This window comes from Hemiscyllium ocellatum, chromosome 18 (assembly GCF_020745735.1).
Source record: "Hemiscyllium ocellatum isolate sHemOce1 chromosome 18, sHemOce1.pat.X.cur, whole genome shotgun sequence".
NCBI lineage: Eukaryota > Metazoa > Chordata > Chondrichthyes > Orectolobiformes > Hemiscylliidae > Hemiscyllium > Hemiscyllium ocellatum.
This window is the reverse complement of record NC_083418.1, coordinates 45,097,384-45,121,638: the sequence shown is the minus strand read 5'-3', so window position 1 is coordinate 45,121,638 and position 24,255 is coordinate 45,097,384. Positions and strand designations below refer to the sequence as shown.

Genomic DNA, 24,255 nt, shown 5'->3' with positions numbered 1-24,255 from the left:
CACCAAACTGGCGGTACATTCACAGCATCCATCACTCTCTAGATGAAGAACCTTTTCCTCATGTCCTCTCTAATTCTCCCACCAGTTGGGGATTGGCACAACAGATGCTAGGGGAATGTTTCCCCTGTTTGGGGTATTTAAAACAAGAGGGGCATGTGTCAATATGAGGGATTCAGTCATTTCAGACCGAGATCAGGAGAGATTTAAATTACTTACAGCGTGGAAACAGGCTGTTCAGTCTAACAAGTCCAAACCGACCCGCCACCCACCCAGACCCATTCCCTGATATTTACCCCTTCACCTAACACTATGGGCAATTTAGCATGGCCAATTCACCTAACCTGCATATTTTTGGATCGTGGGAGGAAACCAGAGCACCCAGAGGAAACCCACACAGACACAGGGAGAATGTGCAAACTCCACACAGACAGTTGCCTGAGGCGGGAATTGAACCCAGATCTCTGGCGCTGTGAGGCAGCAGAGCTAACCACTGTGCCACCGTGCCACCCACTAAAACATTTCTTGACTAAAACATTTGTCAAACTTTGAAATTCTTAATCTTTAAGTATATTTCTGCCAATGGTTGTTAGATTTATATGAACTCAGATATCAAGGGATCTACACTTGTGCAGGATGGAGGATCAGCCATGATCAGTTTAGATAGCAGAGCAGGATCAAAGGGCTGAATGGCCTACAATTGCTCCTATTCTCTATGTGCTGTATTCTTCAAATGTGACAGGGCCTGAATTTAGTTCTGCGCAATTGAATGGATTTGAATAAGATAAAATGTCACCCATAGAATCCGAAAACAATGAAGAAGGTGAAATGGCATTTCAAGTGAGCCTCAAATGCCAGTGAGGATCAGAATGTGTTGTGGAAATCATTTGTTAAAGAGAAAGGCTTTGCTGTGGCTCTTCAACTAAACTCATACTACTGGGCTTCCTGAGCAATCAAAGAGGTACAAGAATGCCACAAATCTGTCAATGATGGATTTCTCATTCAGACTAATTGCTGACAATAATTCCATCATTACTTGATGAGTCAATCCCATGTATTGTACTAAGGTATAAGAGATAGTGCTATCATGGCATTGTCACTGGAGTAGTAATCCCAGAAACCCAGACTCATGTACTGGGGATATGAGTCAGAATCCCACTTTAGCAGATGGCAAACTTTGAATTCAATATAAATCTGGAATAAAAAGCTAGCCTAATGATGACCATGAGAAAACCATTGATTGTCACAAAAACCCACCTGGTTTACTACTGCCTTTTAGGGGAGGAAATCTGCCATCCTCACCTAGTCTGGCCTACATGTGACTCTAGACCCACAGCAATGAGGTTCACTCTCAACTGCCTTCTTGGGGTCGGTAATGAATGGTAACTTGCCCAGCGATGTTCATATCCCACAAATAAAGAATCAATAAAATGTTTGTGATGCAGCATGTTTACACTTGTATTGTTTTATTGACTACAGAGCAATTGTTTATGTTCCAGTCTACTGTTCTCATACTTCCCAAGTTGCTGCCCATTTTCTGTTGAATTCTATGAATATAAAAAAGCAAAGTATTTTGTAAGCATAAAGGCAATAGGTACTCCTATAAAAGGATGAATGAATACATCCATATATAAAATCATCTTACAAAACGTTTCACCTGTGTTCAAGGTTTGTAGCTTGGGTGCTGGTTGTCATGGTTGTGGGTGTGTTCGCTGAGCTGGGAAGTTGATTTGCAGACATTTTGTCCCCTGTCTAGGTGAATCTTCAGTGCTTTGGAGCCTCCTGTGAAGCACTGCCGTACTTATGGAATTTATTTGGTTCCATTTCAGCTGCTTCTGGTTGCCAGTTTTGGTAGTTCATTGTAGTGGTCGTTATATTGGGTCTAAGTCTATGTGCTTGTTAATGGAGTCCATGGCTGAGTTCCATGCTTCCAGAAATTCTCTGGCTGTCGTCTAATTAGCTTGTCCTATGATCATTTGTGTTGTCCCAGTTGAATTTGTGGTCCTTGTCATCTCTGTGTATGGCTATGGGAGACAGCAGGTCATGGCATTTAGTTGCTAATTGGTGTTCATGGATGCAGATTGCTCATTGTTTGCCTGTTTGTCCTTTACAATGTTTCATGCAGTCTTCACATGGAATCCTGTAAATTATGTTAGTCTTGCACACGATAAAAAAAATCTCGGAACTGACAGCCAGACTTCTCCGACCACTGGGACTCATGACACCAGCCAATCACCAGCCATAATCACCATAATCATAAATCACCAGCCAAACTCAGACTAAAACTCACCAGGACAAAATACCCGATACCCATCATGTGCAAGACTAATGTACTTCATACGATTCTATGAAAAAAATTGCACAAAATACTATATAGGGCAAACAGGCAGACAAGTAACAATTCACATCCATGAACACTAACTAGCCACTTAACACCACAACCAACTGTCCCTAATAGCCATACACACAGATGTCAGGGACCACAAATTCAACTGGAACAATACAACAATAATAGGACAAACCAAACAGAGGGCAGCTAGAGAATTTATAGAAGCATGACACTTCTCCACAGACTCTATCAACAAGCACATTGATGTTGACCCAATCGACTAGCCACTACAATGAACAACCGGGACTGGTAACTGGAAGCAGTAGTAATGGAACCAAATAAATTCCAGAAGACACAGTACAGCAGCCCTCCACAGGAGGCTCCAAAGCACTGACGATGTCACCAAATAGGGGACGAAACATCTGCAAATCAACTTCCCAGCTCAGTGAACGTACCTATGTTTCTACTTGTGTGTCCTGTTCTAATTATCTTCCACCCTATAACACAAAAGATTACAGTACTCTTATGTCCCAGGGAAAATATCAGTTTTTCTGGTGATGTAAAATGAGTAGCATCATTTTGTTGCCCTTTAAACATCTCTGGTTTTCTGGCACCTAATATTCTCACAGAAATATGCTTATAATCGCAGAATTTCAAGGAAAAGTTAATTGATAGATACAAGAAGGATTAAATAATTCTGAATCATGAAAAACCTATTCAAAGGTAATTTTTGTTTCAGATGAGGTTCTACCAAACTGAAATAGAAATTTTCTCTCACAAGTGCCTTTGTTGGTAATTTACCATCAGCATGGGAAAAGTATACAGAAAACTAAGGTGCTCATGAAAAGAAACCATTCTTCCATTTTCAACAAAAACCTGGCAGTAGCTATAAACCTATAAATATTATGGGCACAATTTTCTTCTTGCTGGAGATGATGAGAAGGGCAAATAATTGGGTGGGTTAGCTCTGGTGGAACAGATTCATACCCTTCTCACTACCTCAGCAATTGAGGAAATCTACTGGAGACCATCTCAACTTGCCACCAATTAAGTACCTCAAGTAGCCAATGAATAGCTATTTAAGGCTGTCAACCCATCAATGGCCCAATTATCTGCCTTTCCAGCAAATGAGAAAAGTGGTTGGTATCTTAACTGGGAAACCAGGGCGATCGGTCTGCCATATTGAGAGGGGGCACTCCATTTACTCTATTCTGAAATCTATTGAGGTCCGGAATGTGGATATTAGGGTAGATACTGAAAGCCAACCCTACCCTTGCTGCCGACCCTCTGACCTCCTCCTCATCATGATACCCAGAAGAAAAAGACTTACCTTCTTGGTATTGGATTCCCTGAAGGCTGCAATGATTTGAGGGTTTGAAAAAGCAGTTTATGGCAAGATGGTGTTTCAGCATCAATGGTCTGTATTTCATTGGGAAGCTTACCAGTCAGCTTGTGACACGCTGACTGAGCTTGATCCAATGAGCTTTCTTGTTGACGGGGACGGAGTCAGTCGCCACTGAAAATGCCTGCTCCCACATTTAAGGCACAGAATGGTTCACCTTGGCCTATCAAACCATCTTCATAACAGAATTTGACCATTATTACCAATGAGAAATTAAGTTACAAACTGTATTTAAGATACCTGTGGAAGGAAATGATTAAGAGTAATTATAAAGCTTCATTACACCACGATGACAATAACTGATCAGGCTGGTAAAGAGTAGCCATTTCCATAAACATGATTAGAGCTGCTTTTGAGTTTCAAAAGAGTAAATATTAGGGAAGCCACATTGTGGTGGGAGATATGCAGAAGTTATTGATGTTGCATGAAAATATTTCACTAAAATCTTATTATTTTGTTGAGAGATATTACTAGAATATTTCTCTAAAATGAAACTGAACAGGATTTATGTACTTCATCTGCACTGGCTCATCAACATTTTGCTTTAGTATTATCCTGCTGTGTTGATTGACAGAAGACTGATTAGATTTCTTATTATGCAGTTAATTTCACATTTGCTTCACACAATTGGTAAGATGTATCAAGGAATAATCAAATACCTCAAACAATGTTCTTTTATATTATTTCTGAAATACAGAAAGTGGGCTGGGATGGTTAACGTTGTTTTGTTGCCTCTCCTATAAATAAAATGGAGAAAAAAATGAAGAAGCCTTAGTATAGTGTACTATTATGTCCTTGAAAACAGTAAACCACAGGAGTGCAGTGACTACAACAAAAGCACAAAAACAATTACGTTTGTAATGAACAGCTAAGTACACTTTGGCTTTTGAAAGCTCATATATAATAGAAAATAATTTGATAAAGAAGTGACTCTGAAACATGTTAGACTTGCCCCTGCACATTTAGCTTTTTCAGTTTTTAACAAGACAAGCTCTGAATGTGAACCTGGTAATGATGAAGTCAGAAAACCAGACTTTCGAACAAGGTGAGCAACTGCGTATCTTATTACAAATCAGGTTGAAAGACTATGAAGCAAACAGGGCAAGAGTTGAAGAGGAAACACACAGGGAAAGTGAACAAACATTTTAAAATATTACAAATATAATGTAGCTAGCAATTGAAACCTGAAAGAAATCAAACTTCACACTCGGGATGATTTATTTTCAGTGCCTGAGATGTTGATTGACAGTAATTAACGCTCAGTACCTCATTGAAAATGATACTTAGACAGTAATGGACAAGATTTAAATTTTGTTGTGAACTTAGATTGCACAAATTGAGCGACTTCACACCATAAGGATTAGCTTCAACTTGTGCTCATGCTCCTTGACATTAAATGCCAACTTTCTGACAAGTTTTTTGAGTGCCTGATACATTTGAGTGTCTATCGTCATCTGCCACCTAGCTTTTCTGAGGCATTAATTGATTACTCTGCTGCAGAACCTGAGTTTCTTTTTATTTGTTCATGGGGTGTGGGTGTGGCTAGCTGGGCCAGCATTTCTTGCCTGTTCCTATTGCCCTTGAGAAGGTGGTGAGCTGCCTTTTGAACTGCAGCAGTTCATGTGCTGTAGGTTGACTCACATGATGATGTTAGGGGAGGGAATTCCAGAATTTTGACATAGCAACAGTGAGAGAATGGTGATAAATTCCCAAGTCAGGATGGTGAGCGACTTGGAGGGGAACTTGCAGGTGGTGGTCTTCCCATGCATCTGCAGCCCTTGCTCTTCTCGATAGAAATGTTTCGAGGTTTGGAAAATGCTATGTAAGGAGAATGTCCGCAGTAAATAGTACACATTGCTGCTGAGCATCGGTGATGGAGGAAGTGAATGTTTGTGGATGTGGTGCCAAACAAGTGAGCTGCTTTGCCCTTGGATAGTGTCAAGCTTCTTGAGTGTCGTCGGAGCTGCATTGATCAAGATCAGTGGCGGGTATTATATCACTCCCCTGACTTACAGTTGGTAGACAGGCTTTGGGGAGTCAGGAGGTGAGTTACTTGCTGCAAGGTTCCTATCTGTGACCTGCTCCTGTATTCCTATAGCTAATTCAGCTCAGTTTCTGGTCAATGGTAACCCCCCTAGGAAGTTGATAGTGCAACGTCACCCTCTTGGAAATGGCATCTAAGTTATCCTTTCCTGCTGCCATGACTTCTCTGCCTGTGTGCCTGGTTTCTCAGCAAATGGTGATCCCTTGTCCTCAACATTTAACTCTGTGTTCGTACCTGGCTGTTATTATGAATTCAAATAACTGGTTTTCCGTCTTTTTACACATTCTGGATACCTGTAGCTGTGGTCTCAATAATGGTCCTTCCAATAATGGGCAGCACTGTCCCTTCTATGGAGGTGAAAAACATGCATGGGTTAGTTCTTCCCCTCCAGTTAGTTGTTATTGCCTCTGGTTATGTGTCACCTTAGTCTGCTAGATTAGGCAATTGTGTTATTTAGAGATGAGAAGGCTGATCAAGTGATTTGTCTATCACAATTTGAATAATTGCCATTATGTACAACCTGTGATATGTGAAAGTGAAGTTTGCAATTGTGCTAATCATGTCAGGGTGAGGGGAAGCATATATCGGGTATAAAGGGATTCTTGTGGTACTATGGTAGTGTTCTTACCGTGAGGCGGGAAAATCCAAGTACAGATACTAGTTGACCCAGATCTGTCAAAATATGTTTGAACAGGTTGATTATAAACAATGATGTCAGCAGTTCTCATCTTGATTTTGTGTTACCAAGTACAATTTCTAAATTCAATATTCTTGCAAAGGGTGCTCTGTCTACTTTAGCTCCTACACATATAATAAAAAATAATGGGATATTTTGATGTCTTAGCAACTATTTAACTAAAAGCCAACCTTTCTTGAAATTATGCTTTTTCACTTTTAGTCAGATTCTTTGTTTCTACATGTGTCCTATATTCAGGCCAATGTTTGGTTAGTTTTGTTGGTATGTTTGCATCTTGAGCTATTTTCTGGATGCTGTGATCAATCGGTTGTTAAGATTCATTTAAGATTTAACACCAAAACTATTAATGCTAAGCAAGTTCTGACATTAACACTTGGTTGAACTTAAAGTTGATCTCTTTTGATCCATCAGGGATTGATGGTCCTGCTGCCTTTCAGGATGAAGCGCAGGAGGTGGGAAGTCAAATTCAGATTCTCACTGTTGGACAGTCCAGCAATGATGATGAAGCCGATACAGACACTGCAGCCAGTGCACAACAAACAACAAAGCAGGATCTTCAAGTAACGATGCAGAAAAAAGGTAAGATAATTTGTTACTTGTCAAAATTGAACTCAAGTCTACTTGATTTTCTTCATTAAATTGTGGATAATTATGCCACTTCAATGACTGCAATTTGAGCAAAGCAATTTTAGGTGGAATGTAAGATCATCTTGTTGATTTCTGTTGCTCCAAAGCCAAATAATCACCTTCTGCTCCCTGAAACAATATTAGCATTTCATTTTCCCAGGACAGACATAGAATGGGTGGATGCAAAATCAAGTTGCCTTTTCCTGTCATCAAACTTCCATTACCTAATTCATTAGTACATTTTAGCCATGTCTAATTTTGTGTGTCCTGTGGCTGTGCTGGTGATGGTTTGACAGTTTACTTTTGTTCTTGGGATGTGTGTATCATTAGCAAGGTCAGTATTTATTGCCAATTCATTTGTCCTTAAGAAGGTGACTGTTAGCTGCTTTCTTAATCCACTGCAGTTGATGTGATGAAAGTAAAGTGAGGGAGGGGATGCTGGAAATTTGACCCATCAACTGTGAAGGAGTGTTTTTTTAATTATTTTCTCATGAGATGTGGATATTGCTGGAAGACCATCATTTGTTGCCCATGCCGAGTTGTGCTTAAGAAGAGGTCCGTTTCAAATCAAGGCCATTTGTAACTCACAAGAAAATTTGTACGTGGTGTTGCTCTCATGCATTTGCTATCCTATTCTTCAGAGTAGCAGAGGGTGTGGTCTCAGAGGATGCTGTCAGAGGAGCCTTGATGAGTTGCTGTGATAGGTATATTTTGCAGGTAAGACACACTGGCGTTGCCGTTTGATTGACAGCGGTCACACCTGGTCACAATAGTTAAGCATATTCTTCTTGGGAAGCATATCAAATGAGCTGCTTTCTTCTGGTTATTGTTGAGTTTCTGAGTGTTCATAAAATTGTTATCGAGTGTATTCCATCACCTTCTTGACTTGTGTATGGTAGACTGGAGAATTAGCAGTTTGGTTACTTGCTGCAAAACTCCAAACCTCTGACCTATGCTTGTAACCACAATATTTCTATGACTGGTTTGGTTAAGCTTCTGATATGGCAACCAACTATCTTGAGACACCTATCTGAGGTGATTGTCACTTCAGGATTGAAGATGGTCTGTTGTGATTGTAGAGGCCGTATCATTAATTTCAGAACTTTCCATAACTTGTACAGATACATAATAGTGGGACTAGGTTGACTGATGTTTTTTCCTTCTGGTGGACTTCATTTTCTGCCCTCTGATAATTTCTTTTGATTTATGCTTTTCTTATGCCTTTTCTGACTGAGTATTTCCAGGCACTTTGGTTAACAACACTTGATTCAGATCCACTTAATGTGGCCTTACCGATGTGGTAGACATAGATTACCTGTTGGTCTTGTGTTGATGGCCAGCTTGCCATAGTGCATACCTGTGAGAAGGTGAGTGTTATCCATTTGGGTCACAAGACCCAGCCAATGGAATTTGCATTTTCTCAAGAGGGTAAACATGCTGGGGATCCCTGCATGTGGAGTATTATCATATTCTGCACCCTACCTTGACTGGACATGACCGATGTTTGTCTGAGACAGTGGCTGTGGAAGCTGTTCAGCTATTTTTCTTGGATAAATTGTCCCTGCTTTGCTATTGTAAACAGGTGAGCTGAGAAGATAAGCCTGGTACTTAGGCTTTATAATTTCGAGTAGTTGGTACACTTATTGTGACTCAAATTTGAGATTGATCCTCCCTGGGCTTCTCAATTGTTGCCTAGATACTAGTGCTGATTTCAGCATCAAAAGACAGGTTGCTAATAATTCTTAATCCGGGGTATATCAAACTATTGGTGATCTCCGGAGAGAGGTTATTGATGTTGATGGAGAATGGAGTTGATGCATCCTGGTCCATAATGTAGGTCTTCCTAATGCTGATTGCCAGTCTAAACTCCCTGCAGACCTGGGAGAAACAGTCTACAAGTTTCTACTACAATGTGGAATGCCAATGTGACATCACAGCAAAGAGCAAATCTGAGAGCAGGACTTTACACTTTGGTATAGGTGGGCAATCCTACCATATTGAACACTTCTATCAACTCTGGTATACAGGTAGACATCCTCATTTGAATACAATAGCAGTATGGACAAAAATGTGGCAAAGAGTGTTGGCAATGGGGCGCAACCTGCCTAACCCTTTCAAGAAGCATCTGATGTTGATCCATTGAAAATGAGAAAACTGTTCATGTTCTTGTGAAAAGGAGAAACGGTACCTGACATTCCAAGTGAGCAGCCTATTATTTACATCTGTTTAAAGAGATCAAAAACCTTGATGAGGCCTATGAAAACAATGTACAGCAATCACTGCTGTTAAATACACTCTCCCGTAACTGTCAAAGTGAGGAAATCATGTCAACAATCAATCTGCCAACTCTGGAACCACACTGAGATTCTGGATAGATGTGTGATGCCAGAGTCTGAAAGCTGCTCCAGGAAATGTGAGCTAAGATCTTCTACGTGATACTTAACAAGAAGTTGCCTCGGTAATATTAGCAGTAACTGAAATCCTCTTCATTTTTATACAAGGTGACTATGTTTGCTCCATGCACATCCTGAGGTGTAGATTTTCCCTTCTAACAGATAGCCAAAAGATCATGGAAACGTAGTGGTAGTGCCTATTTTCCATTGCTGACAATTTCAGGTGGAAGGCCAATGTTTGCTAGGTTTTACCATTAGCAAGATATTCACTGGCTTTATTAAGCCTTACTATGGTGGGCTTACTGCTCAACTCCCTCTTGACAAGAAAGTCTGTCATGGTGCTGACAGCTTTTTGGCAACCATGTCCTTCACTGTGGAGAGATTGACAGTGCTCCACGTGACTTTGCACCTGTTTGATGTATTTATCAGGTCTTTCTCTTCAAGGGGGATGATTTTTGGGATGTTGCGCTCGTGAAGCGTGTGATATCCATTTGCCTGCATCAGTTCCCCCGAACTCAAGACGTTCACCACTATTCTCATTTTATGGGCACCCCATCCACTATCATAAACATTTGCTCCCTCCAAAACAGTGAATGCTGAATGTGTACCATCTACAGGATGCAGTAGAGTCACTGGTCAGAGCTTTTTCACACAACAACCTCCAAAACTGTGGCTCTGTCACTTAGAAGAACAAAGGCAGCAGATGCTTGGAGTTCCTCCCCAAGATCTACATCATCCTGGCACAGAACTATATGACAGTTCCTCACTGTTGCTGAGTTAAAGTCCTGGAATTCTCTTCCTAACAGCAGCATGGTGCATCGTTTCCCTTCGAAAAGCAATAGTTCAAGAAGGGAGCTGAGTACCACTTTCTCGAGTCTAACTGAGGATGGGCATCAAATACAGCCGAACCTGCTATGCCCACATTCTGTGCATGAATCATTTTAAAATGTAATTAGTCCTGAAAGGAATCACTGCCCTTCTCCCAAAATGCTCCCTTTCCCATTTGGGAGTGGAAGATTAATCTTAAAGTTCACAGCCGATGACATTGTTTTGATATTCCGACACTGTATTTAGGGCAATAACAGCTGAGAAACCCCTGTAGGTATGATGTGCCTACCTTGCAATGCAAAGGAGCTGGTCCTATAACCTACCGTGGTACTTTAGGCCTTGGCTACAAATGGTCCTTGTGCAGCAGGCTCCCAGGAGCTTTTATTGCTGCACCTAGTTTTCCCTTCATAGTGCATGTTTTCAATCTTGCTTTCCTCCTTTCATTGCTGTGTTTTAATACTGCCCCATGTTTAACTTTGCCATAAAGATACTGTGCCCACTTGTATACCAGTGTCAGTCAATCTTTATGTGCAATGAAATTCTATACCAGTATTGATCTTAATGCCCCTGGGATCAGAAAACCTGTCCTCTCTGCCAGTTTAATCCTGGAAATACTATTCTGAAGTCTTTCATTTCACTTTACTCTGATAATTGTAGGATTTGAATTGTAATCCCTACATGATGATATTGTCGATAATCAAAACTTTGAGTGGATTCTCCTTCTTGACCTTGTTACATCAATGAATTTATGCTTTAGGTGCAGTGCTTTAAGCCACCTTTTGGACGTAACTGGGCTTTTCAGAGTTTTCCATTTTGTAGCCTCCACTCCTGAATTTTCATTTGATACACCTGGAGAGCAAATTCATAAAATCTCCCCTCAAATATTTGTCCGGGTTTGTAATCATTGTTTCACTCTTTATAACCCCACATCTGATAGTTGATTGACACACTTGTTATGTTTAATTATTAAGAATGTAGATATGGATTGTTAAACATATGCCTACTGCATCAGGATGTATATAACCTAAGAGTTACTTTAACCAGTGATTTTTGCCTCAATAGGTATTTCTAGCAGCATGAACTTTGATGAGGAAGAAGATGAAGAAGATGAAGACAGCTCTAGCTCTTCTCAGTTGAACAGCAATACCAGGCCTGGATCTGCCTCCAGTAAAAAATCTAATAAAGTGAGAACTAGGAATATTTTCTTCTATGTATTTGATTGAAACATAAGATGGAATAATAGAAAAAGCAGATGTGTAGTAAGCTAGGCCATAGGTACTAAAGCACACACTCTTAAGGCATTTAGATTGAAGTGACACATTGACAGAGCAGGAAGAGACATGACTATTTTTGATTTGGAGATGCCAGTTTTAGACTGGGTTGTACAAAGTTAAAAATCACACAACACCAGGTTATAGTCCAACAGGTTTAATTGGAAACTCTAGCTTTTGGAGCGCTGCTCCTTTATCAGGTGGTTGTGGAGTCCACAACCATCTGATGAAGGAGCGACGCTCCGAAAGCTAGAGCTTCCAATTAAACCTGTTGGACTCTCATCTGGTGTCGTGTGATTTTTAACTGACTATTTTAGGTGAGTGAGAATGTAATTAAGCAGTCCTGTGTTTTTTTTATCACAGCAATAGCCAATGGGACAATGGATTCTCCTGTCTGATAAATATAAGGATTTTATTTAAAATGCATTTTAATAGAAACGGATGACAGTGTTTAACTGTCCATGATTAAGTACAGATTGCAAAGCTCATTCAGAGTGAAATTGCTGTGATGAGAGGTGGAAATTGTACTGTAGTGCAGGAATAGATGGCACAATAACTTTTACAGTTTGTGGCCATGGTTTGAGCATTACATATACATGTTGTTACTGCCGCACCAGGTGGCATTGTTAGTTACGCAGGTGAAATTGTAAGCACCAGTGAAAATGAAAATCTGGATATGGAAGGAAAAGGCAACAGTGCCTGTTGTAATGAGACAGACTTGGCTGGGAAGCTTAAGGTGAAGGAAACCCTAAGGGCAGTGACCATAATACAATAAATGTCACCCTGTGGTTTGAGAAGGAGTAATTAGAATCAGATGTAAAGGTAACTGCAGTGTCATGAGTAGGAGCTGGCCAGAGTTGATTGTAGGGGGAGCCTAGCAGGGAAGATTGTGGAGCAGCAATGGTAGATGTTGCTGGGGGTAATTCAGGTGGCACAGCAGAAATTCATCCCAAAGAAGAAAAGTGCACTCAGGGTAGCATGAGGCAGTCAAGGCTGACAGAGAAGTCAGGGCCATCATTCAACCAAAAGCAAAAGGATATAATGTGGATAAGATTAATAGGAAGCCAGAGGACTGGGAAGCCTTGAAAAACCAGCAGAGGATAACTAAAACAGCACGAAGCAGGAGATGAAATAGGAGAGTGAGCTAACTAGTAATATAAAAAGAAAATTGGAAGAGTTTTGTTTCAGATGTCTAAAAGGTAAAAGAGTGGACATTGGGTCACTGAAAAATCAGGCTAGAGAAGTAGTCATGGGGAACAAAGAAATGGAAGAGGAACTTATTATGTATTTTGCATCACTCTTCATGGTGGAAGACACCAGCACTTCAAGAGTCAAGGAGCAGAGGCAAGTATAGTGATCATCACTCAGGAGGTGCTGGGGAAGCTGAAAAGTCTGAAGGTGGATAAATAACCTGGACCAGATGGACTATACCCCAGGTTTCTGAGGGAGCTAGCTGAGGAGATTGTGGAGGCATTGATGGTGATCTTTCTCTGGAAGTGGGAGCCCCAGAAGACTGGAAAATGGCTGATGTAACACCTCTGTTTAAGATGGGAGAGAAGCACAAGACCAGAAACTGTAGGTCAGTTAGCCTGACCTCAGTCTATACAAAGATTTTAGAGTCCATTATTAAGGATGAGATTGTGGAGTAGTTGGAAGTACATGGTAAAATAGGGTGAAGTCAGCACAGCTTCTTCAAAGGGAGGTCATGCCTGACAAATCTGTTAGAATTCTTTGAGGAGGTAACAAGCAAGGTAGACATAGCAGAGCCATTGGACATGATCTATTTGGAATCCCAGAAGGCCTTTGGTAAGGTGCTGCACAGGAGGGTGCCAAATAAGATAAGAGCTCATGGTGTTCAGGCAAGGTACTCTGTATGGATAGGGAATTGGCAGACTGGCAGAATGCAGAGAGTAGGGATAAAGCGATCTCTTTCAGGATAGTAGCTGGTGAGTAGTGAAGTTCCACAGGGGCTAGTGTTGAGACCACAGCTATTCATATTATACATTAGTTATCTGGTTGAAGGAACTGAGGGCATTTTTGATAAGTTTGCAAATGACAAAGATAGGCGGAGGGGAGTGACAGGTAGTCTTGAGGAAATGGGAAGGCAACAGAAGGACTTGCACAGGCTAAGAGAATGGGAAAAGAAGTGGCAAATGAAGACAATGTGGGAAAGCATGAGATTATGCACTTTGGTAGGCAGAACCAAGGCGCAGACTATTTTCTAAATGGGGAAAGACTTCAGAAGTCTGAAGCATAAAGGGACTAGGGAGTCCTCATTCAGGATTCTAAAAATTAACATGCAAATTCAATTCCTGATGAAGGGTCTTTGCCCGAAATGTCGATTTTCCTGCTCCTCGGATGCTGCCCAGCCTACTGTGCTTTTCCACCACTACTCTATTCTTGACTCTAACCTCCAGCATCTGCACTACCCACTTTCACCAATGCAGTTCACTCAGCAGTTAGGAAGGCAAATGTAATGTAAGCATTCATTTCGAGAGGGCTAAAATAAAAGAGCAGAGATGTACTGCTAAGGCTGTATAACGTTCTGGTCAGTTCGCATTTGGAATATTGCAAGCAGTTTTGGACCCTGTATCTTAGGATGCGGTTTTCTCTACATTGAGGAGATAGGACGCCTACTTGCAGAGCGCTTCAGAGAACGTCTCTGGGTCACCTGCACCAACCAACCCCACCACTCCATGGCGAACCACTTCAATTATCCCTCCCACTCCACCAAGGACATGTAGGTCCTGGTCTCCTCCATCACCACTCCCTAACCCACCCAATGCCTGGAGGAAGAACGCCTCAGGGCCCTCCGACCCCACAGCATCACTGTGGATTTCACCAGTTTCCTCATTTCCGCTGCCCCCACCTTATTCCAGTTCCAACCTTCCAATTCGGCACCGTCCTCATGACCTGTCCAACCTGTCCATCTTCCTTCCCATTCCTCCACTCCACCCTTCTCTTTTACCTACCACCATTACCCCCCACCTCCATCTACCTATCGCACTCTCAGTTACCTTACCCCCAGCCCCTCCCCCCATCCCATTTATCTCACCACCCCCTTGACTCTCAGCCTCATTCCTGATAAAGGGCTTTGCCTGAAATGTCGATTCTCCTGATCCTCGGATGCTGCCTGACCTGCTATTCTTTTCCAGCACCAAACTCTAGACTCTAAGGATGGATGTGCTGGTGTTGCAGGGGATTCAGAGGAGGTTAACAAGAATGATTCCAGGGATGAAGGGCTTGTTTTGTGAGGAGCAATTGAGGACTCTGCATCTGTACTTGATGGAGTTTGCAGGATGACAGGAAATCCGATTGAAACTTTCGGAATACAGAGAGGCTTGGATAGAGTAAACATGGAGAAGGTTTTTCCAGTAGTAGGAGAGATTAGGATTTTATTGCAAAGCCTCAGATTGAAGGGAATACCCCTTAGAACGGAGATGAGGAGTCATTTCTTCAGTCAGAGGTTGGTTAATCAGTGGAACTCATTGTCACAGAGAGCTGTGGAGGTCAAGTCACTGAGTGCATTTAAGCCAGAGGTAGATAGGTTCTCAATTGGTAAGGGGATCAGGGATTGTAGGGAGAAGGCAGGAAAATGGGTTTGAGAAACATATCAGTCATGATTGAATGATGAAATACTCTTGATGGGCTGAAAGGCCTAATTCTGCCCCTGTATCTTACGACATTATAGTCTAAAGTCTTTCCTCCATTGCTCGGATGTTTGGGATTACGCTTGTCAGGTTCCATTTTTGCCTGTATGATTGTATCCAGAGAGTCATCTGCAATGACTCCATTTCCTGCTCCTGCATCGTTAACAGATCTATCCCTGAGTTCCTCCTATTTATCATCTACATACTGACCCTCAGGGACATTATGTGAAGACATAATGTTACATTCTATCTGTACACTGACAACACCAACATTTTCCTCACCATCACCTGTCTTGGCTCTGCATGGTCACTAATGAGTTAACAGACATCCAGTGTCGGATGAGCAAACATTTTCTCCAGCTGGGAAACCAGAAGTCCTTATCATTGGCCATGCTGTAAAATCTGTTTGAAACATAGAATGTTAGACAATCTCAGCAGGTCTGGCAACACCTGTGGAGAGACAAATACTCAATAAAGTCTGTTCCGTCACAATTGTCGCTATCCATCTCCATGGCAACTGTCTGTTACTCAATGACATCGAATGTAATGAAGTTATTGTCTTTGATGCAGGGATGTGCTTCCAATCTGCTCAGTCACCAAGACCACCATTTCTACTTTGATAAGATCAGCCACCTTGATCCTTGCTTTAGTTCCTTGCTGCTAAAAAATTCATCCATGCTTTTATTGATTCTAAACTTCAATATATCTTTACTCTATTGCCTGGTCTTCAATCTTCAACTCTAAATAAATGAGCTAATTCTAAATATTGCTTACCATATTGTAATAGATACAAAGTTCTGTTTAACCATTATCCCTTGTGCTCACTTCCTTACACTGGCTCCTCAACCAGCAATGTCTCAATTATAATTTCATTCTTGTTTTCAAATCTCTCCATGGTCTTGACCCATCCTATCTTTTCACTTCCCAAGTGCTCTCACCCTCCGTCATCTCAACATTCATCCAGTTCTGGCCTCCTGCACACTCCCAATTTTATTTGCTCCAACATTGGTGGCTGTGTCTTCAACTGGTGGACCCCCAGCTCTGGAATTCTTAAACTGTCCTTTCTGTTTCCTTTTCTTCACTCCTTTAAAACTTCCTGCCTATTTGAACAAGCTTCTTGTCATCTGTCTTGTTATATTCCTAAATGACATGATTTTTAAAAAGCATTTCATGCATTTATTGGGATTTGGGTGTTACTGGCTGGATAAATATTTATTGCCCATCCTTAGTTTCCCCTTGAGGAGGTGGTAGTGAGCTGTCTTTTTGAATTGCTACTGTTTACTTGGTGTAAGGAGGCCCACAATGCTATTTGGAAAGGTGTTCCAGGATATCGACCCAGCAACACTGAACGAGAGCGATATATTTCTGAGTCAGGATGGTGAGTGACTTGGAAGGTACATTGTAAGCAGTGATATTCCCATGCATCTGCCATTCCTGTCCATCTAGCCTGTAGTGCTCATGGGTTTATAAAATCTTGTAAGTAGTGCCCACTGCTGCTGCTGTGCATCAGTGGTGGAGGGAATGATTGGCACAATATCCACCTGGATGGTGTAACGTATCTTGAGTGTTTTTGGAGTTGCACTCACCCAGGCAAGAGGATAATATCCCATTGCACTCTCTACTTTTGCCTGGTAGATGGTGGACAGGTTTTGAGGAATCATGAAATGGGTTTTTTGATGCAGTATTCCTAGCCTCTGTCCTGCTCTTGTGGCTAGTCCAGTTCAGTTTCTGGTTAGTGGCAACCCTCAAGATGTTGATAGTGGGTAATTAATAAGTAGGCAAAATTTTTTAATAGCTCTGGTACTGTCAGCAATTTTCTGGCTATCATTTTTGTTTGATTAGCTCAATCTCTGACACTTGCACAAATTAAATCAAGATGCTATGAAGACCACTTGCGCAGTGTTAGTATTTGATCAACATTGACATCCTCATTCTTGGGATACGTTTCACTTGTCTATACCTGGAAAGCTAAGATGCGGGTGGAAAGATATAATTTAGATAGTGCATGCAGTTTTTCTCCAATGAAAACTGAATTCAATATTTTTTGCTAGAAGTTTGTTCCATTAATCCATAGATGAAAATTAATCCATGAAAAGAGAAATGAATTTCAGCTTCAGAATTTCTTCATCTTCCTAAATGCAAATATTGCTAAGTAGTAAAGTGAAATGCAATGACTATGTTTTTCTGGGTGAAAGTAGCTCATGGCAATGTTGCTACTTCTCCTTCTTACAGAGCACAATGTATTCGTGTTTTGCAGGAAGCTGCCTCAGTCTCGACCCCTCCAGGAACTGATGCTCTAATAAATGTGGATGACCTTGAAGAGTTTGCTGTGAGACCAGCTCCACAAGGAGTCACCATTAAATGCCGAATAACTAGAGATAAGAAGGGAATGGACCGTGGAATGTATCCTACCTACTACCTCCATCTAGAAAGGGATGATGGAAAAAAGGTTGGTAAATTACATAAGTATTAGCCTGTGTTTTAAAATGTATATTTGGACTTCAAGCTATCGAAATCTAACAGATTGCTTTATATAGAATACACTCCATATATACAGATTTTTATATATACCACACAGTACAATCAGAATCATACTCATCTGCTCACACTTGCTGTGAAGGGCTAGGACTTAGGCCAAACTATATCCAATCTTTCCAAAGAATATTCTACTAAAACTATTGCCATTCTTGTTTAGAGTATTGTTCTTGAAAGAAGGTGGCAAGGGACATCTTGTCATCCTCAGTCCTGACTTCCAACACTAACAATTAGGCTTTCTGGGTTGTGATCGTGAATGGAAACTGACTGATTTTATTTTAACTACAGGGAATAATTAGGCCAATCATAACACTGCAGCTAGTGTCTTGACTAGGATTAGTTAACTCAGCAGAAACCAGGGACTGTAGATGAGCCCTATATGACTCAGCAACTCTCTCGATAAAATTACAAGGAACAGTATTTCTAGCAGGAATTCTGGATAAAACCATTTCTTTCATGCAGGCATCTCCATTCAAAAACATGAACTCTGTAGTGCTGGTATCTTCCATCCTCTACTGCTTTTATGCCCCAATCTGGAATCTTGCTCCTGCTCACTTCAGTGTGACTGACACACAAACTCTCTTCGTGAGAGTATTCAGGTGGGCATTTTGAATATGCACCAGATGTATAAAGAATAGACAGAGCATGCTGCCAGTCCATATTTAGCACTGATTTGGTGCCCAACCTTTCTTTTGGTCCTTATTCTTCTAGTTTAGTCTCTTTCATAAACAAGCACAATTAAATATACATTCAGTGACTTGAAGGGCTAGACACCAATCCTATTTGAATATATCATTTGCAACTTGCAGGTTAGATGCTGATTACCTTCTTTGGCTATGTTTGGATTTGCGTAAGTGCTGCCTGTCTGAAAGAATTGATGACGGATGTTAATGTCTGGAGGGAGTGGTGCTGCAATAGGAGAAGTATTACTTATCACTGCACACCATTCACTCCTAGTCATGACCTTTATATTAACAGGCCTCTGCACTCAACATGAGCAAGAAATTGTGCAAGGTGTAGATTCTAGACCAGATAGACATTTAAGACAGATATGTAATATTTTGATGTAAACGGTTTCTGCCTTACCTTCAATCACTCTCCCCAATGTGGTCAGTTAGATGCGGTTATGTAATGTACATTAACGTAAGTAAGCCGAGAACCTAGACTGTGTGGGTAAGACTGTGATAATGTAGTTTTGTACATAGTCAGTGTTGTAAGTAACCAGCAAGCTATCTGACTCAGCAGAACTCAACAATCTGTGGTGAATATTGTGTGGAGTAGCATATGATAAAAAAGCAAATGGTGTCAGATAGCAATGAAGAGAGGCAGCAGGAGGAGGGAAGAAGGCCTGACAGGAAGCTTTACCTATATTTATTTATTTTTTCTTTATTCTTCCATGGGATGTGGGTCTTGCTGCAAGGCAAACATTTGTTGCCAGTCCCTCTTGAACTGATTGTTAGCTGGATCATTTCTGAGGGCAGTTAACAGTCAAGCACATCACTACTTTCTTCCTACTTTCATGTATGCCGTCTGGCTCACTGAAGTCATTTTACAGTATGGTCTGCCATCCTTACCTGGTCTGACTTATATCTAGTAGGCAGGACAAACCTGCTACCTACATTATTTTGAATCGAGGTGGGTTAGGGTGCACATTATTATCTTCAGTCCCCATTTCTTACAAATAATATTTTTTTACCTCCACTATAGATATTTGTTTTATGTTTAAACATTTTGTAAAATTAAATAAATAATTTTAGAATATCAACCGTTCATTTAGTTTTGTAAAATGTGTTTTTCCCAAATGATTTCATTCCATCAGAACTGACCTACATTTGGCCTTCAATCAGTATTAATTATGGATATTTTTAGTTGAGTTGAAGGGTTAACCAAACTGAGGTTTGCTGCTGGTTGAAGTTTTGGAGAAACCTATTGATTTTTATTCTTCTCTGTTCTTTTAACTTCTCCCCTGTTCCTTCAACTCTTCAGATATTCTTACTGGCAGGAAGAAAACGAAAGAAGAGCAAAACATCAAATTACCTCATCTCTATAGACCCTACTGACCTTTCACGTGGTGGAGAGAGCTTTATTGGCAAACTCAGGTAACCCATGATCACAATTAACTGCCTTGCTGATGATTTCTGTGTTAGTGGTACTGGCAGAACACAGCAGTTCAGGCAGCATCCAAGGAGCAGCGAAATCAATGTTTCGGGCAAAAGCCCTTCATCAGGAATAAGGGCAGAGAGCCTGAAGGGTGGAGAGATAAGCTAGAGGAGGGTGTGGGTGGGGAGAAAGCAGCATAGAGTACAATAGGTGAGTGGGTGAGGGGATGAAAGTGACAGGTCAGGGAGGAGAGGGTGGAGTGGATAGGTGGAAAAGGAGATAGGCAGGTAGGACAAGTCCAGACAAGTCATGGGGACAGTGCTGATCTTACTATAAACAGAAAGAAAGACCATTTAAAAGCAAATATTACAATACTGCCTAAAATCAACAACAATGTCCTCACATCCTGGCCTTTATTGAATGCTACATGCAGTGAGATAAAGTAATGCATCTTTTAAGGTCCCTTAGATTAGAACTTCTATTGAACGTTGCCCAGCAAGGAAATCTTTTTTTGTAAAGAGCAAAGGAAAGAGTTGGTTCAGTGTTGCTGATACAAACAGGATGAATCCTCACCACAAGACATGACATTGAAGAAGCTATCACTGATACCCAGGGTGTTATCGACTCCAGGACCTGACTTTTGTGCTACATGTAACTCTCCTGCAGTGACTATCAATATGACTGCACTCCTTTCCAGGTTCAAAAATAGACCAACGCACTTTTCATGCTGCAGGCAGTAAACAGAGAAGCACACTGACACTGGGCATATAAACAGTTTGTGACATGAAATCATTAAAACTGAGCTCACTTCTTATTGAATCCATTGAGCGTTCAAAGAGAATGTACGTGGGCAATCACTGTGCAATTTAACATTGAGCCAAACTGAGAAAACTGGAGGCTACATCAGTTCAACTCAATAATGGTACCCAACTTGATACAGGAGCTTGAAACCAAGACAGATGCAATAACATTGAAGAAAACAAATGCATTTTTGCAAGAATCATTTTCTAATGTTCAAAATCTGAATGTTTTGATATAGATTAAAGTTAAATTAAAATAGTATTGCAATAAACTATATACTAACAATGGTAGACATTACACCCTTTTAAATATGTACGGGGCAGTTTCTGTTCTTAGATCATTTTCTGTAATAGTTTGCAATTTGTTTCTTTTCTCAGTTTACTTATATCTATCTTGAACCAAGATTCCCTGGTCATCTAGTGTCAGGGAAACTGGGAGGAGATTGGAAAATCCCATATTAATTCACTGAAACTAGCCTGTCTTGGGACAAGTTTCTGTGGGAATCAGCAGCTGCTGTGCAGGGATTGGCAATTAATCCATTTGATTTGATTTATTATAGTCACATGTACTTAAATACAGTGAAAAACTTTGTTTTGCGAGCAGTACAGGCAGATCATAGCAAACAAGGAGATACAGATCAAAGGGTGCTTCGACAGAGCGGGGTATGCAAGCACAGGAGGGGCACAAAACAATATATGTTAGCAAGAGCAATATTATTTCAAGTTAGAGAGGTCCATTCAGCAGTCTAATAACAGCAGGGAAGAAGCTGTTCTTCAACCTGTTGGTGTATATGGTCAAGCTCCTGTATCTTCTGCCTAACAGAAGAGGTTGGGAAGAGAGCTTTACTGGGGTGGGAGGGGTCTTTGATGATGTTGGCAACCTTTCTGTGGCAACAAGAAGTGTAAATGGACTCCATGGATGGAAGATTGGCTTCTGTGGTGGTCTGGGCTGTGCATACAACTTTCTGTAATTTCTTATGATCCTGAGCTGAGCAGTTGCCAGACCAGGCTGCTATGCATCTAGGTAGAATGCTTTCTGTGGTGCATCTGTGGAAGTTGGTGAGGGTCCTTATGGACATGCCGAATTTCCTAAATCACCTGAAGAAGAAGAGGCATTGTTGTGCCTTCATGACCGTCGCATCCACGTGCAAGTCCAGGACAGGTTGTCTGTTATCATCACTCTAATGAATTTGATGCCCTTGACCCTCTTCACTTCAGCTCTGTTGATGTAGTTAGGGGCATGTCCTCCTCCTGTTTTCTTGAAGTCAATGATGAACTCTTTTGTTTTGCTGACATTGAGAGAGAGATTGTTATCATTGCACTGCGCCACCAAGCGTTCTATCTTGGTGGCCCTGTATTCTGACGTTTCATTGTTTGATATCCAGTTTACCATCAGCAAACATGTAGATGGCATTTGTTCAGAATTTGGCTACATAGCCATGGGTGTACAGGGAGTGCAGTAGGGGGCTGAGAATGCATTCTTGTGGGGAAGCAGTGTTGAGGATTATAGTGGAGAATGCTGTTGTCTATCTTCATTGATTGTGGTCTGTGGGTCAGGAAGTTGAGCTTCCAGTTGCAGAGGGCGGGGCCAAGACCTAGGTCTTGGAGTATTGAGATTAGCATCAAACCACGGTTCCAATGGAGGACCATTATCTGATGTTGAAAATTTCCCAGTATCAGACTGGCCTTTGAGTGAGTCCACGGGCCCAAGAGCCTCTTGGAAGTGGCCCCGTAGCAGCATATCAGATGGCCATCAGAACCTTGTCTCAAACCCCAGTAGCAGAACCACAAGACTGATACTGAGGTCACCATTATTGGCCATGACCAGGCTATCTTTTAAATGTTCTCCAGCCATTCAGGAGGGCTTCCGTTTGTATAGCCCTCATAAGAATATGAGGAATAGAAGCAGGAAGAGAATATACAACTCCTCAGGCTGCCTTTGTCATTCTGTTATATCATGGTTCATCTGATTTTAGTCTCAACACCTGTTTCCTGCCTGTTCCCTTCCAATGATCATCTCCCTCAAAAGTATTCTTCATTCCTGGTGAGAATGCCTGTCAGCCAGCCATTGCTGCAGTCTTTCATTGTGCCTGTTTAGTCAGTAAATCACTCTCCATCTTTACTTGGAGGGTGAATGTGAAAACAGCCTGTTCATTGGCAGTCTCCAATAAGATCATGGTACTGTGCAGATATTAGACACCACTGGGATAGGACCCAAAAATGATTTTTACTTTTGGTTCCTGACCCTCAATTATGTTTAACCTCCAGGAGATTCTGTCTTTATTGCCACTTAGTTTTTCTCATGATTATCTGTATTCAGTCTGTGTTCTTACTCACAGACCCATTGATCTGTGACCTCACACAAATGCAATTCTATACACTGATGGCAACTCACTCAAAATGTGCGTTTAAAATACATTCCCAAAGGGAATTAAACAGATGCTGCTTTCTTTGTAGTAAATCTGATGTTTGTTGTAAGAGCCTTGATCAGATCATTAACTATAGCAGGAAGTAAAACAATGTCTCATTTATCATCTCTTAACCAAAACTCAAAACTTAAAATTTGGTACATAAAACAAGTTAAGAATAAGCACCATTAATTTACCATTACTATTTTAGTAGCTGTTAAAATATTTTATGAAGATTTAATGAAATCGTTAATCCAGCCTGATGAATAAGAGATAAAGAGCTAGGAATTTCATAGCTCTTCGCTGCAGGATAGTGATAAAGGTAGACAAAGAGGTGTCTTGGCTCACGTCTTATGTTTAATTGAAATCTCCAATGCAAAATTACACTCAAAATATGGCCTACATGTAGCCTGGCTAGTAGATCTTAACTGGACCTTGGGTGGCTATCGCCAAAATATTTTTCTTTGTAAAGATTATTTTCTTGAATGGGAAATCAAAAGGTGCAAAGTGCTGCTCCTGTATGTTTTGTAGGACCAAAGACTATTGTTGACCCCTTCCCAGCTTTCCTCACAATCAGCCTCCTCCCTCTCTCCCAATCTTAATTCCAATACTGCCCCAAGTCACACTTTTTCTTTATCAGATGACCACTTGGATTGAACAGGAAGTGCATGTATCTTTTGTGTGTTATCATGCTATTATCTGTTTGCATGTGATAGGATCATAGATGTTGTGATGTTATGATGTTCATCCACTTATCCAGAGTGAGATGGAACTCAAATCCAAACTAGCTCTCCAGGCTGGAGGTCTAGCAGATTACATTCATTATGTCAACTTTAATTGTTCTTCATCTCGCTGGAACAATATTTGTCTTCTTTCTCTCTCACTTTTACAAGTCATTGCCACCTAAATGTGGTGTGAGTATTTTAGGGGGAGTAAAGAGACGAGCCCTCAGTCTTATTCTCATATGGTGCTAGACCATTTTGACAGCTCAAGAGTGCAAGTTTGGTGTCTTTTTGTTTCCTCTAGCAAAGCGTTCATTGCATACATACATCTTTCACCATTGGCTTGAGGATATGTTAGTGAGCTGTATGAATAATTCCATACAATGTTGTGGAGTCTTTAAAAGTATTCATTAGTGAACCACAATCTACTGTTTGATGCTACATGATCTCGG

At 41.0% G+C, this 24,255-nt stretch overlaps 1 protein-coding gene across 1 annotated transcript in view; it reads left to right on the top strand.

Annotated features, from left to right (window-relative positions):
- The window catches only part of tub (TUB bipartite transcription factor), a 230,063-nt gene that overhangs the window by 181,202 nt on the left and 24,606 nt on the right, over nt 1-24,255 (top strand). The window contains exons 6-9 of the mRNA XM_060838510.1: nt 6,881-7,048; nt 11,380-11,501; nt 17,496-17,687; nt 19,760-19,872. Coding sequence (XP_060694493.1) covers nt 6,881-7,048; nt 11,380-11,501; nt 17,496-17,687; nt 19,760-19,872 — 595 coding nt within the window. The remainder of the gene's footprint in view (nt 1-6,880; nt 7,049-11,379; nt 11,502-17,495; nt 17,688-19,759; nt 19,873-24,255) is intronic.